General features: G+C 37.7%; 2 protein-coding genes across 2 annotated transcripts; one reads left to right on the top strand and one right to left on the bottom strand.

Moving 5' to 3' along the window:
* The first annotated feature begins 200 nt into the window (after positions 1–200).
* LOC131318419 (large ribosomal subunit protein eL24) lies at positions 201–4,878 on the top strand. The gene is made up of 5 exons (XM_058348152.1): positions 201–334; positions 3,142–3,217; positions 3,368–3,469; positions 4,171–4,319; positions 4,485–4,878. Exons 1-5 carry the CDS (start codon positions 324–326, stop codon positions 4,639–4,641), a joined length of 495 nt encoding a protein of 164 aa, XP_058204135.1. The 5' UTR covers positions 201–323; the 3' UTR covers positions 4,642–4,878.
* A 3,461-nt stretch (positions 4,879–8,339) lies between these two features.
* LOC131318417 (homeobox-leucine zipper protein ATHB-22-like) lies at positions 8,340–12,468 on the bottom strand. The gene is made up of 3 exons (XM_058348150.1): positions 12,324–12,468; positions 10,642–11,069; positions 8,340–8,968 (listed from the first exon to the last, which is right to left on the bottom strand). The coding sequence occupies exons 1-3, from the start codon at positions 12,430–12,432 to the stop codon at positions 8,657–8,659; spliced, it is 849 nt and encodes a 282-aa protein (XP_058204133.1). The 5' UTR covers positions 12,433–12,468; the 3' UTR covers positions 8,340–8,656.
* Positions 12,469–13,286: the final 818 nt, after the last annotated feature.

Genomic DNA, 13,286 nt, shown 5'->3' with positions numbered 1-13,286 from the left:
CTAATTTTTTACAAGGACCATCGAAAAAATATTTTAAACAAAGTGAACGACTCAGATCATTTATATTAGACTCCAAAGTGAAACCGAAGTCCCACACAATTTGATGTACATTTGGTTACCGGTCAGTCCTGCATTTTCTTAGGCCCATTGGGCCAACCTCAAAAGTGGAAAGGACTCGTTCTGACAATATTGGGCCCAGAGCCGAATGAGGCCCAATAAACTCAAAGTTCAGATGCCCATATTTATAGCGGAAGTGAATTTAGGGTTTCTGCATCTTTTGGTTTGCGCAACGAAGACTCGGAAATCAGCGAACAGCCTCAGCCATGGTTCTCAAGTATCTCTCTCTCTCTCTCTCGCAATGCATTTGGAACTGTATATATGCGTACATGTGCATACGTACATATATCATTTCTTTTTTTAGTTCCATTATCTTTAGATCGTGTTATTGTTGAAGCCTGGGTTGGTTGTGACTTAATTTTCATTCATATAAACTCATTGTTAGTTTTTTTTTGGTAAGTACATTTTTATATCACCCTAAAAGCGCGGAAATTTTTATAGTTGGAATGCATTTAATTTCCTGTTTGTTCTTATTTAGAAGTTAATTTTTGGGTAGTATATCTGAGAAGAGGAAATGAGCTTAAAATTTCCGGTAAAAATAGGCAAGAACTTTTTGTAGATGTCCAGTCCTGGACGGTCTTGTCGAGGGCTATTTTGGGCTCTTCTCGGGGCCAAGGACAAGAACCGTTCGCTCTTTAGAGATCGTCAATAGTAGCAATCTTACCTAATTTGTTGTATGGATATGAGTGATATGATTTCACGACATGTTTACCTTGAGATAAATGGATTTCGATCCAGTATATTTTGAAATTGTATTGATCGAAATCCAATTGATATAGATACTTAGTTTGACAATGTTGTCAACAACTTTTAGAAAGTCCAGGGTTTTGAAAAGAAAAGGGGACCGAAAAAGGGCCCTCGACAGGACCATCGTCCCTAAGTCATGAGGGGTCCTCTTGATGAATGATGGTCTGATGTGTCAGGCAGTAGTAGATTTTTGGGTGTCGTCGGAAGTATGACTGCAGACTGCCTGTCGGGGTGGAAAAAATATGAACGGAGCTGACTGGAAGATGCATATATTGAGCTTGGAAGAAATAATTTCCAAAGCTACGTCTTTAAGGAAACATTTCGTTGCTAATAGATAGCAACTTTTAGGTGATTGATGGACTTTTCAAATGCACGACGTTGAAGAATGATGTAATGTTAGTATATTTTTCCAAATCTTCTATGTGGATGACAGCTCATTCCCTTATTACGACCTCCTTCCTCATGGATCCATGAGTCAGCTCTATTCTAGTTTGTGTCCTGTGCATTACGCGACTCTAATATTTTTGCTGAACCTGATGGCTTGACCATGAAACCTGCACTCAATTATAATCCTCTCATGCTGCAATGACATGCCTGGCAGTGTTCTAAAAGAAGGATTTAATCGCCGATTAATCGGAAATTTGGCCTAACCGATTAGATTAATGCCTCGAAGGTTGAATTAGTAGGTCAAGAGGTTAATCGGAGTTAGTCGGCGATTAACCGGCGATTAGTCAGTCGGCGTCTAGCGGCGATAAGTCGATTAGTCGGCTATCGGCGATTAATAAGGGTAAAATCTATAATTTTGGAAAATCAAGGGGTGTAACTGTTATATACTCATACCATTTTAAGGGTTTTGAATCACAGTATTTAGGGCTTGTTCAACACCCAGTCATCGATTGATCGATCTTGGAGTCACTTGTCATATCTCTGTGTAAAACACGAGATTTCCGAGCCGCCTATCGCCTCTCTCTCTCTCAAATTTGAGATCTCCTCTCACTCCACGTCTCCACCGACCTCGAACATTAGTGTTTTTTTTTTAAAAGCCCATACCCATATTGACATGTTAGTGATTCTGGAAACAAAGTGTAGTAATATTTTTTATTAAATCTTAACACGAAGTGTAGTATTGTTTGGTGTATATAAATAAAGTTATTATAATTGGTAAGTGTCTAATAAATGAACGGCCCATACCTAGTACTAGTTGGTGTTATAATCATGTTAACAGTTTTCTGTAAATGAGAGATTTCTATGTCATATTTGAAAAACAATTGATGTTGTTGGATTGATAGATGAATGTTCAATTTTTTATGAGAGTTGTCATTGGGGAGTATTTATATATAAATAAATAAAAACCCGACTAATTGCTACAAGCCGATTAATCGGCGATTAATAGGTCTCGAAGCTCGAAGGTGGTCGACCGAGCGACGAACGCCGAGCGACTTTTAGAACATTGATGCCTGGTAATCTCGGCTCGGTGTGTATCCAGCATAGCACATCCCCCTTGTTCCTATTTTCTTTTTTGTGATGTTACCTAGAAAAATACACCAAATGGACACAAGATGCGGTGTATTTATTCTATTCAAATGGGTATATATTGGATATGTCAATAGAAGATTGAGGCATAGAGGGAGACCACAAATGGACAAATCCTAGAGTCTACTTGGGAGAATAGAGCAAAGGAAGGGGGAGAAGGGGCCGGGGACAATGGAGCCCACAAACATACTCTATGGATTTACTTTCATTGACATTCCCCAATCGAGAAAAGAGTCGTATGTGTAGACTATGCCATGTCACATGCAAAGTTAGCTTAGTAATCATAGGATGTTACCTTTTGTACTTCTAATGCATTGAGACGGAAAGTCAAAGCATTATGTTACCAACCCATCTCACAACTCCTTGATGTGGTTTATCAAGCACCAAAGGGATTGCCTAACCAATTTTGTACATTCAAAAGAGTTTTATTGGACTTGGAGCTGCTAAAACTGGTATGCCACTGATTTATGGTACATGAAATTTTACACATCTATTGCGCAGAGGAAAGCTATGAAGTCCTGTTAATCTAGGAAGAGGCTCGTATTAACTTTGTCGTTTTTTTTGGTCGATGTGGAATTGTCTCTACTCTCTAGAATTTGCTGTACTAGTTGCTGAATGAATGATCTCGATATTATAATTTCACTTCTACTTGCTGCTTTTTTCCTCGGTTACTTGCCCAATAATATAACAATAACACCTGCATTCTGATATGCCTTATCTCAAAATGTGACATTTTCATTTCAGGACAGAACTCTGTCGTTTCAGTGGGGCCAAGATCTACCCTGGAAGGGGCATCAGATTTGTTCGCTCGGATTCTCAGGTAGTTTTCAAACAACATTTGGATCTCAGATTACTTGGTCTACGAAGTATTCTATTCTTGTTTCCTTCGGTCTCCCCTCGGTTGGAGAGAAGAAAGTGATTTCTCTTCCTGGTATTGACAGTTGTGCGCCTTATCTTTCTATACGTCTAGGTTTTCCTGTTTCTCAATTCAAAATGTAAGAGGTACTTCCACAACAAATTGAAGCCTTCGAAACTTACTTGGACAGCCATGTACAGGAAGCAGCACAAGAAGGCAAGTGACTTTTTGGGAGTGTTTTCTTTTTGTTTTCATTTTTTGACATTTTTTTTTGAACGCCAGTTAGTTGACCCATTTAAGCATCTTTTTTTTTTGTTTGTTGCACTTTGTGTCCAGGTAAAACGACATCCTTAAAAAATTAGTTGATAGTGAGATTTCTTGGCAGTTACTTTTCAGGATCGCCTTTATGTCTTATATGTTGTTCATAGGACCCGTGAATGTTTTACTTCATTGGATCTTGCATCGCTAACTTGCTACTACTCTAACTCAGTATTTTTTTAGGCTCATATAAAGATTTTATGTGGACGTGATGCTTCCTTAGATTGCTTTCCTGCAAACAAAAAGTACTGCAAACCACTTGCTGGGATTTATTGACCCTCTACCAACCAAACCAGCGGAAACAACTCACGTTTATATAAACGTACAAACAGAAGAGTATCACCACGTTTATGTGGTTCGACCTAAGTTTGCCTACGTCAACAGGAGAGAGATTCCTAACAAATAAAGATTACATTTTGGATGAAAAATTCATAAAACGCAGACACTTATCTGAGGCATAACTCAAGGGTTGTTGAGCCCTTGCCTTCTATTTTCCTCGCCCCTGATGTTAACCTTCAGTTTTGCTTCTGATGGTGTATTTTGGGTCTGTATCCTTATGCGGTGTAGAATATGCCTGCCCATTATCTTGATGGTTGCAGGATGACACCAAAGAGGCTGTGAAAAAGAGGCGACGTACCACCAAGAAACCTTACTCTCGGTCCATTGTGGGTGCCACCTTGGAGGTTATCCAGAAGAAAAGAACTGAAAAGCCAGAAGTTCGTGATGCAGCCAGGGAAGCCGCACTCCGGTGAGTTTCTATTGCGCTGTCAATATTCCTAAATCAGTGGACTTTTCAAATAGTGTTTGTATAGTTCCAAGTTGTTGAATTGAACTTATATCCTGTTATTCTTTATTCTGGAGACTAAAGTATGTTGGTTTCTTATGTCTTTTGGGATCATGTTTTGCTATGCAGTGAAATTAAGGAAAGGATAAAGAAAACAAAAGACGAGAAGAAGGCAAAGAAGGCTGAAGTGACGGCAAAGGCTCAAAAAGCCGGAGGCAAGGGTAACATGCCTAAGGGTGGAGCAGCGAAGGGTCCTAAACTAGGAGGGGGTGGTGGAAAGCGTTGAGCGTCCTGTTCGTCCAGTTTCATAATGCTGCTTTGCCAGATCCAATCATTAGTTAGTTTTCTTACCTTTTGCAGTATTTTGAGGGAATTGTTTCCTATGTTGTCCAATGAAAAAACTGAAATTTTGATTGTTATTTACCGAAATGGCAGTTTTGATTTTCTTTTTCCAGAATTGAGAACTAGTAATGATGAACAGTTTCTAGTTCTTCGTCGGATATAAATTTTTTTTTCATTTGAAGTTGAATTTTTATTTTAGTCTAAGGTGCTGATTTTTGAACTTCTACCACCTTTCATAGCCCAGGTCTTCTTTGGTAATTTGCTGGTAATTTTACTGATACTCATCGAGAAGTGAAACACAACTAAATTATTGAATGGCTTGGATAATTCGTGCATAACCCGAAGTGGGTTCTGCGCGACGGTCTGTATAGGGTCGGTTCCCACCAGGTCGGTGCTTGTAGAATGGTGGTTACCCAAAGGAGATAGAAAAACGGGCTCCAATCCTTGACGTCTCTCTGTCTCTCCAATCAAGCATCATCCCAACCTACGAGTTGGTTCCTTCACAACTGTTGTGCATAGAACTTCTATTTTATTATTGAAAATATTTTTAAGCATGAATGAAACACTGGAAAAAGTGAAAAGTTAAAAATAATATGGGTAAAAACATTTGGAAAATTTTCAAAATACTCCTAAAACTATGTCATCAATAACTAATAGGCCCCTAGACTTTTAAAAACTTTAATTTTAAACCTAATTTTTTTTAGGCTTAATTTCAAAAACACCCCCTCAACTATCATGTTTTTGCAACATCACCCCCTTAACTAAAAAACTCAACAACATGACCCCTTCAACTATCAAAATCGAGCAACATCACACCCTCCGTCCAAATCTGTTAACATTTTAACAGAAAAAAAGTATAACTTCAACAGAAAATAAAGTCTAACCCTAAAATGCCCTTCCAATTGGTAGCTAACATTTATTCTTCTCTTCTTCTTTTTTTTTTTTTTTGTTTTTTGGTAGAACTTTTATTCTTCTTCTCTCTCCTCTACCCAACCCCTCCATGACTTCTTCTTCTTCTTCTCTCTCTCCACATCACGAGAAATTCATTTCGTAACACAAAGCAGAGAACCCATTTTAAGATTTACCAACCTCACCACTACTCTAATTTTGTCCACAATTGCACAAGGAAAATTAAAATTAAAAACAGAAAACTTGGATGAATTGGGATCTTGATTCACAGTCAACTCTTTTTTTTTTGGGCAACTCATTCCCACCCAATCAGATCTACTGTAAAAGAAATCTCATGAACCATTAGGTCGGGATTCTTTCAATTTCATACATCGGTTTTTCAATCAAGGTTTCAAGTAGGAACAAATCAGCCCGATCAAGCCGATCAAAAAAAAAAATTCTGGCCAATAAAATACCCAAACCAAGAAGCTCTACTAAGGATCATTGAACCATATCCGGCCGGCATCAGGGGAGGATTTCGGACCAGTATCGCACGACATATACCTGAGCAGATCGACAATGAATGACTTCGGACTGCATCTTCTCTGACGCGCATTGCATTCATCGATGCCCTGAGTTATCCGACGGCGACGACGAGTTGCGGTCTCCGGCTTGTTCCGAGGAACTCCAGGTTTCGTTGAATATTGTAGGTGCTGCTGCTTTGGACCGTTTGCTGCATTATCTGCCGTGAGATGACATGTCTGGTCAGATATCGACATTTATGGCGAAGGAGTTTGACGGGAAATCAGTGAAGGAGTCGTAGACGAAATTCGAGAGCCACTCCATTTCGGCTACATCATCACTTGGGACGTGGGGTAGTACTGGATGCTGGCCAAGTCGGTGGTGGTGAAAAAGTTTGGTCGTTGGAGAAGTCCAGAAGGTCGTCAAATGGGAAAACACTCCGGACTCCGCCGCCGACACATCCATCTTGGAGGAAGTGGTGGGTTTTACACGGGTTTGGAGTGGGTCTCTCTCTCTAGGGTATAAGGGTATCATAGTCTTTTCCCCCTTTTCCGTCCTAAAAATTAACAGAATTGGAGGGTGGGGGTGATGTTGCTTGATTTTGATAGTTGAGGGGGTCATGTTGTTGGGTTTTTTAGTTAAGGGGTGATGTTGCAAAAACATGATAGTTGAGGGGGTATTTTTGAAATTAAGCCTTTTTTTTTCCGTTGTTCAAGTAGGCCCTACCATCTAAATCCAATCAAATTAATAACGGAAATTGTTTATAGGGTTATGTTTTTCGTTAAACGCTGACTTGGTGCTCATCCATCCATCCCTCCCTCTCTCTCTCTCTCTCTCTCTCTCTCTCTCTCTCTCTCACACACACACACACACCCCACCACCACTACCACCACAATCCCCTCGACCACCGCACCACCAGCCCAACTCAATCCTCTTTGACCCACTCCCAAACTACTTTGATCCAACCTACGCCCAATTTCAAAATTAAGGCCCCACCCATCAACACTTTCCTCTTCAAATTCCTCTTCACCCTCTCTCTTCCTATTCTTGGTCAAAATCCCCAACATCCTCTCCTCTCCCAAATCCCATCAGTTCTTAAGTGTGATATTTCCAAACTCTCTTTCGAATGGGAGCGGGTTGTGCAAATTCCCAATCCAAAGCCCATTCACCCTATCATCTGATCCTAAAAAATAAACCGACAGTGGATAGATACATATATACCACATTTTGTGGAATAAAACAATCAATGGATGAACATTTAATTTGGTCTATAAATTTTTTAACCAAACAGTGGAAATATAGTTCTCTTGGATCCGCAGTTCAATCCGAAGCTCATATTGTACGATTTTGTCTTGATTTGGGAAGTCCCGTCTGGACAATGGTCAAGTTCGTCAGGATGATCGGTACTTGTTTTGGCTGATTTTGGTTATGTTTGGGACTTTTTAAAGGTTGGTTTCGAAGTTTCTCATTTGGATGGTGGTCCAATCCATCAGTAGATCATCCGTTTCAACGATTTCTCTGGTTGAGACCATAGTATTTCGTGAGAATCATCTATTTTTACGTGACATCCAGTCACTTGGTAGAACTCCGTTTCGTTTGCGTCTCTTGGTGGAAAGTTTTGTGAGACTTGATAAAGACAGTTTTAATTGGTTAGAAGAGATTCCAATTGGATTTTGGGGGAAGAATTTGTATTTGGGGTTGGTGAGTTAATCTCTTTGTGAGAGTTTAGTTCTGTCGCCATAGTAGCTCTTCGGACCATTGTTCTCTTCACATTAGTGAAATCGTGTCTTATTTGCTTGTTCATAGAGTAGGTTTACGACTGTAAGTCGGACCATATATATCTTGGTATCTATTATTCGTTTTGTTTATGATTCGTTTTCTCCATTTTATTTTTTTTTCATATGTTTGGTTTGTCACTTGTCCTCCATTAACATAACCATCAACAATCATTGAGTTGCGATTAAGTTCTTTGGGATCCGCCACACGATACATATTCGATCAAACAAATAAGCCCTTTAAGGCAAAAGAATTTTAAGTAACATCCTCTCCAAAAAAATAAATAAAGGGAACTTGACACAACCTTAACACTACCATACTCAGAAGAGCATCAAGGTATGACATGAGAAGCTCAATTCAAATCAACAGAACTTTAACTCAAGAAGATGACAACTTGACACTATAATAGAAATAAATTAACATAAACTGCAACAAGGGGGAGTAGCACAAGTTGTCAACAGTGGGAAGATTCTAAATCCCATCTTCTACTAAAGCTTGCTACAGACATAGATGCATGTCTAGACACAAATTTATCTCACTTCAAATTTTCCGAATCGTTTGATGTATGTTGGTCTCGCCCGAAGTACGTAAGACCCTCACACATTGAACATTAGTGTCTTGATCTGTATCCTGACACTTGCTCCGAGGCATAAAAAACCTAACGAACGAACCTAGTCCCAACCCACAGTCGTTACAAGAGATATAAGTTACTCATTATTATACATAATATAAGCAACTTAATTAATTAGCATATGCCTTAAAATTAAAAATTTCTAAGGATAGGAAGGGGTCATAACATTATTCCAGTAACTAGGCGGCTGCGGCGGCGGCTGAGGCATCACCACCACCGGATTGTAGTCCTCGGCGATATTGAAGGAGTGATAGTTGTTAACCTGATCATGATCATTATCAGTAGGAGCAATATTCTGGTGGTGGTGATGTTGACGAGTCAGCAGGACTGAGCTCCGGTTCCCTACGGACGTGCTCTCCACTGTGTCTTCGCCTGAGATCTCTGCGGAGATCACCTGGTGATGAATCTTCATGGCTGATTTAACTTCCTTCAGCATAGCTTTCAATGCAGACACCTGTTTTTTTTTTTTTTTGATTTTTTGATTTTTTTTTTTGCAGATCATGAGATCAGAGACAAGAACTTACATGATCAGATCATTAATGTTCCGTAGGAGTATCTGCGTGCAATTAAGAGCTATTATTTCTCTTGTTTTTTGAGGTCGGCCATGGTCAAATGACCAAGAATTGCTTTATTAGCATCTCCTATTATCAAACATCAATCCCTTATGTGTGGTGTGGAGTAGAGGTGATGCATGCCAATTCCTTTTTTGATGTATCTTTTCGAGTTTTAATAATAATAAAAATTCGTCGAGACAAAAAAATAAATAAAACACCTTGTATGGAGTGATACAAAATTTACAGTAGTTATGCACTCCAAAGTGATTATTTGTTTTTTTGTTTTTATAACTTAAGTATTCAAATCAATTTACACGTACCTTGATTAACTCTCTTTTGTGAAATAAACACTCACAGAAAAATAAATTTTCTTTTCCTTTACTTCATTTCAATTTACTTTTCTCAAGATTAACTTTCCAACACAACATTTTCTGATAACTGAATGGAGCCTAAAAGAGAACAAACATTTTACGTCTCGTGTCACTAACTCATAAAGAAAGCATTAATCCTTTTTTGTTCAAAGAAAACATATAAACATTAACATTTATCTATCATCACAAATGAAGTTCATAAAATATCTCTGTACTTCGTGTATTGAGTTAATGGAATTTATTTTCGCTGATAAAAAAAAAAAGTTCATAAAATATTGCATGAAAGTAAATAGGGTCTACTACATTCTCATTTTATGTACTCCCTCCGTCCCTTTTTAAATGTCCTACTTCGTAACTCCAACTTATTAAAAAAACATCATCATTATACCTTTCACATCAACTTTTTCCTCCACTTTCCCTACTTACCCATCATCATTACACTTTTTACTCACTAACTTTTCAAAATGGAATCTACTTTTAGGGACAAAATAGACAATATACCAACTTTTACCCACTAACTTTACCAAATGGACACTTATTAAGGGACAGCCCAAAATGGAATACTGGACCATAATAAAGGGACGGAGGGAGTATATTTTATGTGTCGTTTTTTTATTTTCTGATTGTAAGTTTTTCCCAAGTTGATACGTAATCTCTACTTTGTCCCTCCCTTATAACGTATCATCTTAAAAAAAAAAAAAAAAAAAACAAGTTGCAGTACTCTTTGGTGATAAAAAACCAAAAATGATAAAAACAACGAAAAGTGTAAAACATATAAGTAGTTATACATTCAAACTGAAAAAAGTTAATTTGCCATGCATTTGAAATAAATAAATACATATGCCATGCATTTGAAATCTTCACTTTAATTTTTGCATGTAGCAATGGTAAATTTAAAAACCTTTTAGGGAAATAAACAAGAGAAATATATCATAACAACAAAATCAAAACCACGAGAAGCATTTTATGTATACTTCACAAATTAACATAGGAAAGTTTGATACGCGTGAGTGTCATCGGATAGCTTCGGATACATCTATTTCACAATCCGTGTGCATGTATAAATTTTTTTGCCCACCATTTATCTTGACCAAAGTAATGTGATGCCCGTCCCTAAGAGAGAACCGGTGTCTTTTAAAAAGTATATTACAAACTACTAAAATGAGAGAGAGAGAGAGAGAGAGAGAGAGAGAGAGATGTACCTCCTCTTGGAGATGCTTGTTCTCCCTAGAAACAACATCAAACTCATGTTTGATCTGTTTCTTCTCATTAGAAATGACTTCGAACTGGTGTTTAAGCCCATCGTAGAGCTGCTCCAGCTGCTTAGCCTTCCACCTAGCCCTCCTGTTCTGGAACCAAATCGCCACTTGCCTCGGCTGCAGCCCTAGCTCCCTGGCCAGCTTCATCTTCCGGTCAGGGTCCAGCTTCACCTCCTCCTGAAAACTACTCTCCAACGACTCCAACTGCTCGCCGCTCAGCCTCTTCTTCTTCTGATCCCCCATCTGATCACGAGGAACACCACCGTTGGCGCCATACCCATTCATCACCACCTTGTTCATCGATCCACTCGCCACCGCGTGAGTCGACGACCCCTGCCCCACCACCGCCGGATACTTCATCATCTCTAAACCTGTAAATGTTAATCATAAACTCAAGCCGTTCCAAGAAAATAAACTCAAGCCTTCTCTTATGATTCTGTATTATTTCTTTTTTTTTTTGAATAGCGAAAAAATTTATCAATCTTTGAAAATGATTACAAAGACTAACAGGAGCAAGGAGAAATACACTCTAACCATTGTTTGATCTACTTAAACTCGAGGTACGACTTCTATAAATGAAATTTTGAAACGAATGAAATGAAGCATGGACTACAACATGAATCTACTTAAACATTGATAAAATACTATACAGACCTGAAGAGCGAGCCTATATAACTAGATATATATTAATAGACATACATTATATATATATATATATATATATATATATATAATTGCATGGTTCTTCCTTAATTAGCAAGTAAGTTTCAGATTTATTGCTCTAGCTTGTAGCTTCTTTCTCTCATTTTATGTAAATACATACTCCCTCCGTCCCAAATTATTTGTCCGATTCGCAAAATAAGAACTCAAAAATAATGCACTTCTTTTAAGAAAAAATTCAAACTTTTTTCATAAATTAAAAAAACTCATCGATATCTAGTGAATTGTTGAAAAAAATTTGATATTTTTTGTGCAAAAATTGTATTATTTTTACGTTCTCGTTTTGCGGACCGGACAAATATTATGGGAAGGGAGTATATATGTTTACAAATATAAAGCAAGAAGTTAAAAGACAGTTTTTCTTTTGTTATCGGCAACAAAATTTTATTAATCATTGAAACAAGTTATAATGATTAAAAGGATCCAAAGAGTAATGACATCACAACAAGGAAAAACTGACATCCTTAAGGCACCTCAGCTGGCCCTCGACAACCCTATGCCTCGAAGGACCCAGAGCAAGTTGGTGTGGAACCATCCAAGAACAAAGAAGAAAGAAAGACAGAATCTAAAAGGCAGTTAAGTCATCCAGAATTATGGTTGAGTCTAGCTAGTGTTCAAGCGTTAAAAGGCTTCTTTAGTAGTATTAATTTGCAATTGAAGCTTAATTTCGTTCGAATTTGAACCACATATATAAGGAGATGATGGAGGAAATAATTATGAGCTTTCTTTTTCTATCTACGTTTTGAGTAGCTAAAATTATGAAAGCCATGCAAATGCTTTTCAACCTCATGAAGTCGAAATTAATTATTCGCCCATCAAAATCAAAAAAAGAGAAAACCAAAACAAATGATGATGATGATGATGATGATGATGATGATTGATAATATATGTATTATAATAATTACCTGCGGGGTAGTGGTCGTAGTTATAGTTGTAGAGAAAGCCCATGGGATTATCCGGGCGAGAAACAAAAGGGGGCACTGATCTTAGGTAATTCCCATGATTCCACTCCATATTCGTACGTTCTTTTGGCCGGCTGTTACTATTCTTGATCTTTCTCTCGATTCTCACTGTTTGGTTTTTGACCCCAGATCCTGCAGCCTCAATTTATTGGCATTCGCTCTTGGACCACACACAGAGAGAGAGAGTGTGAAATGATTTCCTACTTCCTACTTCTCTTTCTAGAAGGGAAATTGAGAAAGACAATTGTAAGGCCCCTTCTAAAATTTTTTTTAAAAAATAAACAGTTTATTTTATATTTTCAAACTCAAAAATAAAGTAAATGAAAAATAATTTTTCAATTTTTTTTGCATCGTATAAAAGATGTCAGTGAGATCTTCCAAACAAGATCCATATTGCATATTTTTAAATTTTAATAAATCCATAATATTTGAGCTTGAAATTGTATTCTTAAAAAATAAAGATTTATTTTTTGTTCCGAAACTGAGCCTAAGGCATTTATCCTCACTTTGGGGTTCAACTATAATTGAGAGAGAGAGAGAGAGTAACCACTTGGTACAAACGACTTAGAGCCCTCTGTGACTCGTGTCTACTTTTGGGTGCTACTCAATAATGAACCAATGGTAGATGCAAAAAGAGATGGACTCAATTAGGAGTATGAGGCCAATGGGCTCTTGCCAAAGTTTTGAATACCGTACCGGTAAGAATATCGATTTTCTTGCTAGTACGATATGATACCGGTATCGGTTTTTTGACCGGTACCGTTTCGGATTTAGCGCAATTACTAATATATAGTTATAAATTGATTTTTTAACGCTCAAAATTGGTTTAATTCATACTACTAATTAGAATAAGTTGATATTTACCATTAATTTTTGGATAATAATTTCATTTTAGAATACAAATGT

Source organism: Rhododendron vialii, chromosome 3a (genome assembly GCF_030253575.1).
Source record: "Rhododendron vialii isolate Sample 1 chromosome 3a, ASM3025357v1".
Taxonomy (NCBI): Eukaryota; Viridiplantae; Streptophyta; class Magnoliopsida; order Ericales; family Ericaceae; genus Rhododendron; species Rhododendron vialii.
Note: the sequence above shows the minus strand (reverse complement) of the source record. Positions and strands in the feature narration are given on the sequence as shown.

Coding starts and splice junctions, on each gene's coding strand:
- LOC131318417 (XM_058348150.1), bottom strand. CDS start 12,432: ATGGAGTGGAATCATGGGAATTACCTAAGATCAGTGCCCCCTTTTGTT. Junction 11,070..12,323: donor CTACGACCACTACCCCGCAG/GTAATTATTATA, acceptor TAACATTTACAG/GTTTAGAGATGATGAAGTAT. Junction 8,969..10,641: donor ACAAGCATCTCCAAGAGGAG/GTACATCTCTCT, acceptor AAAAAAAAACAG/GTGTCTGCATTGAAAGCTAT.
- LOC131318419 (XM_058348152.1), top strand. Junction 3,218..3,367: donor TTGTTCGCTCGGATTCTCAG/GTAGTTTTCAAA, acceptor CTATACGTCTAG/GTTTTCCTGTTTCTCAATTC. Junction 3,470..4,170: donor ACAGGAAGCAGCACAAGAAG/GCAAGTGACTTT, acceptor TGATGGTTGCAG/GATGACACCAAAGAGGCTGT.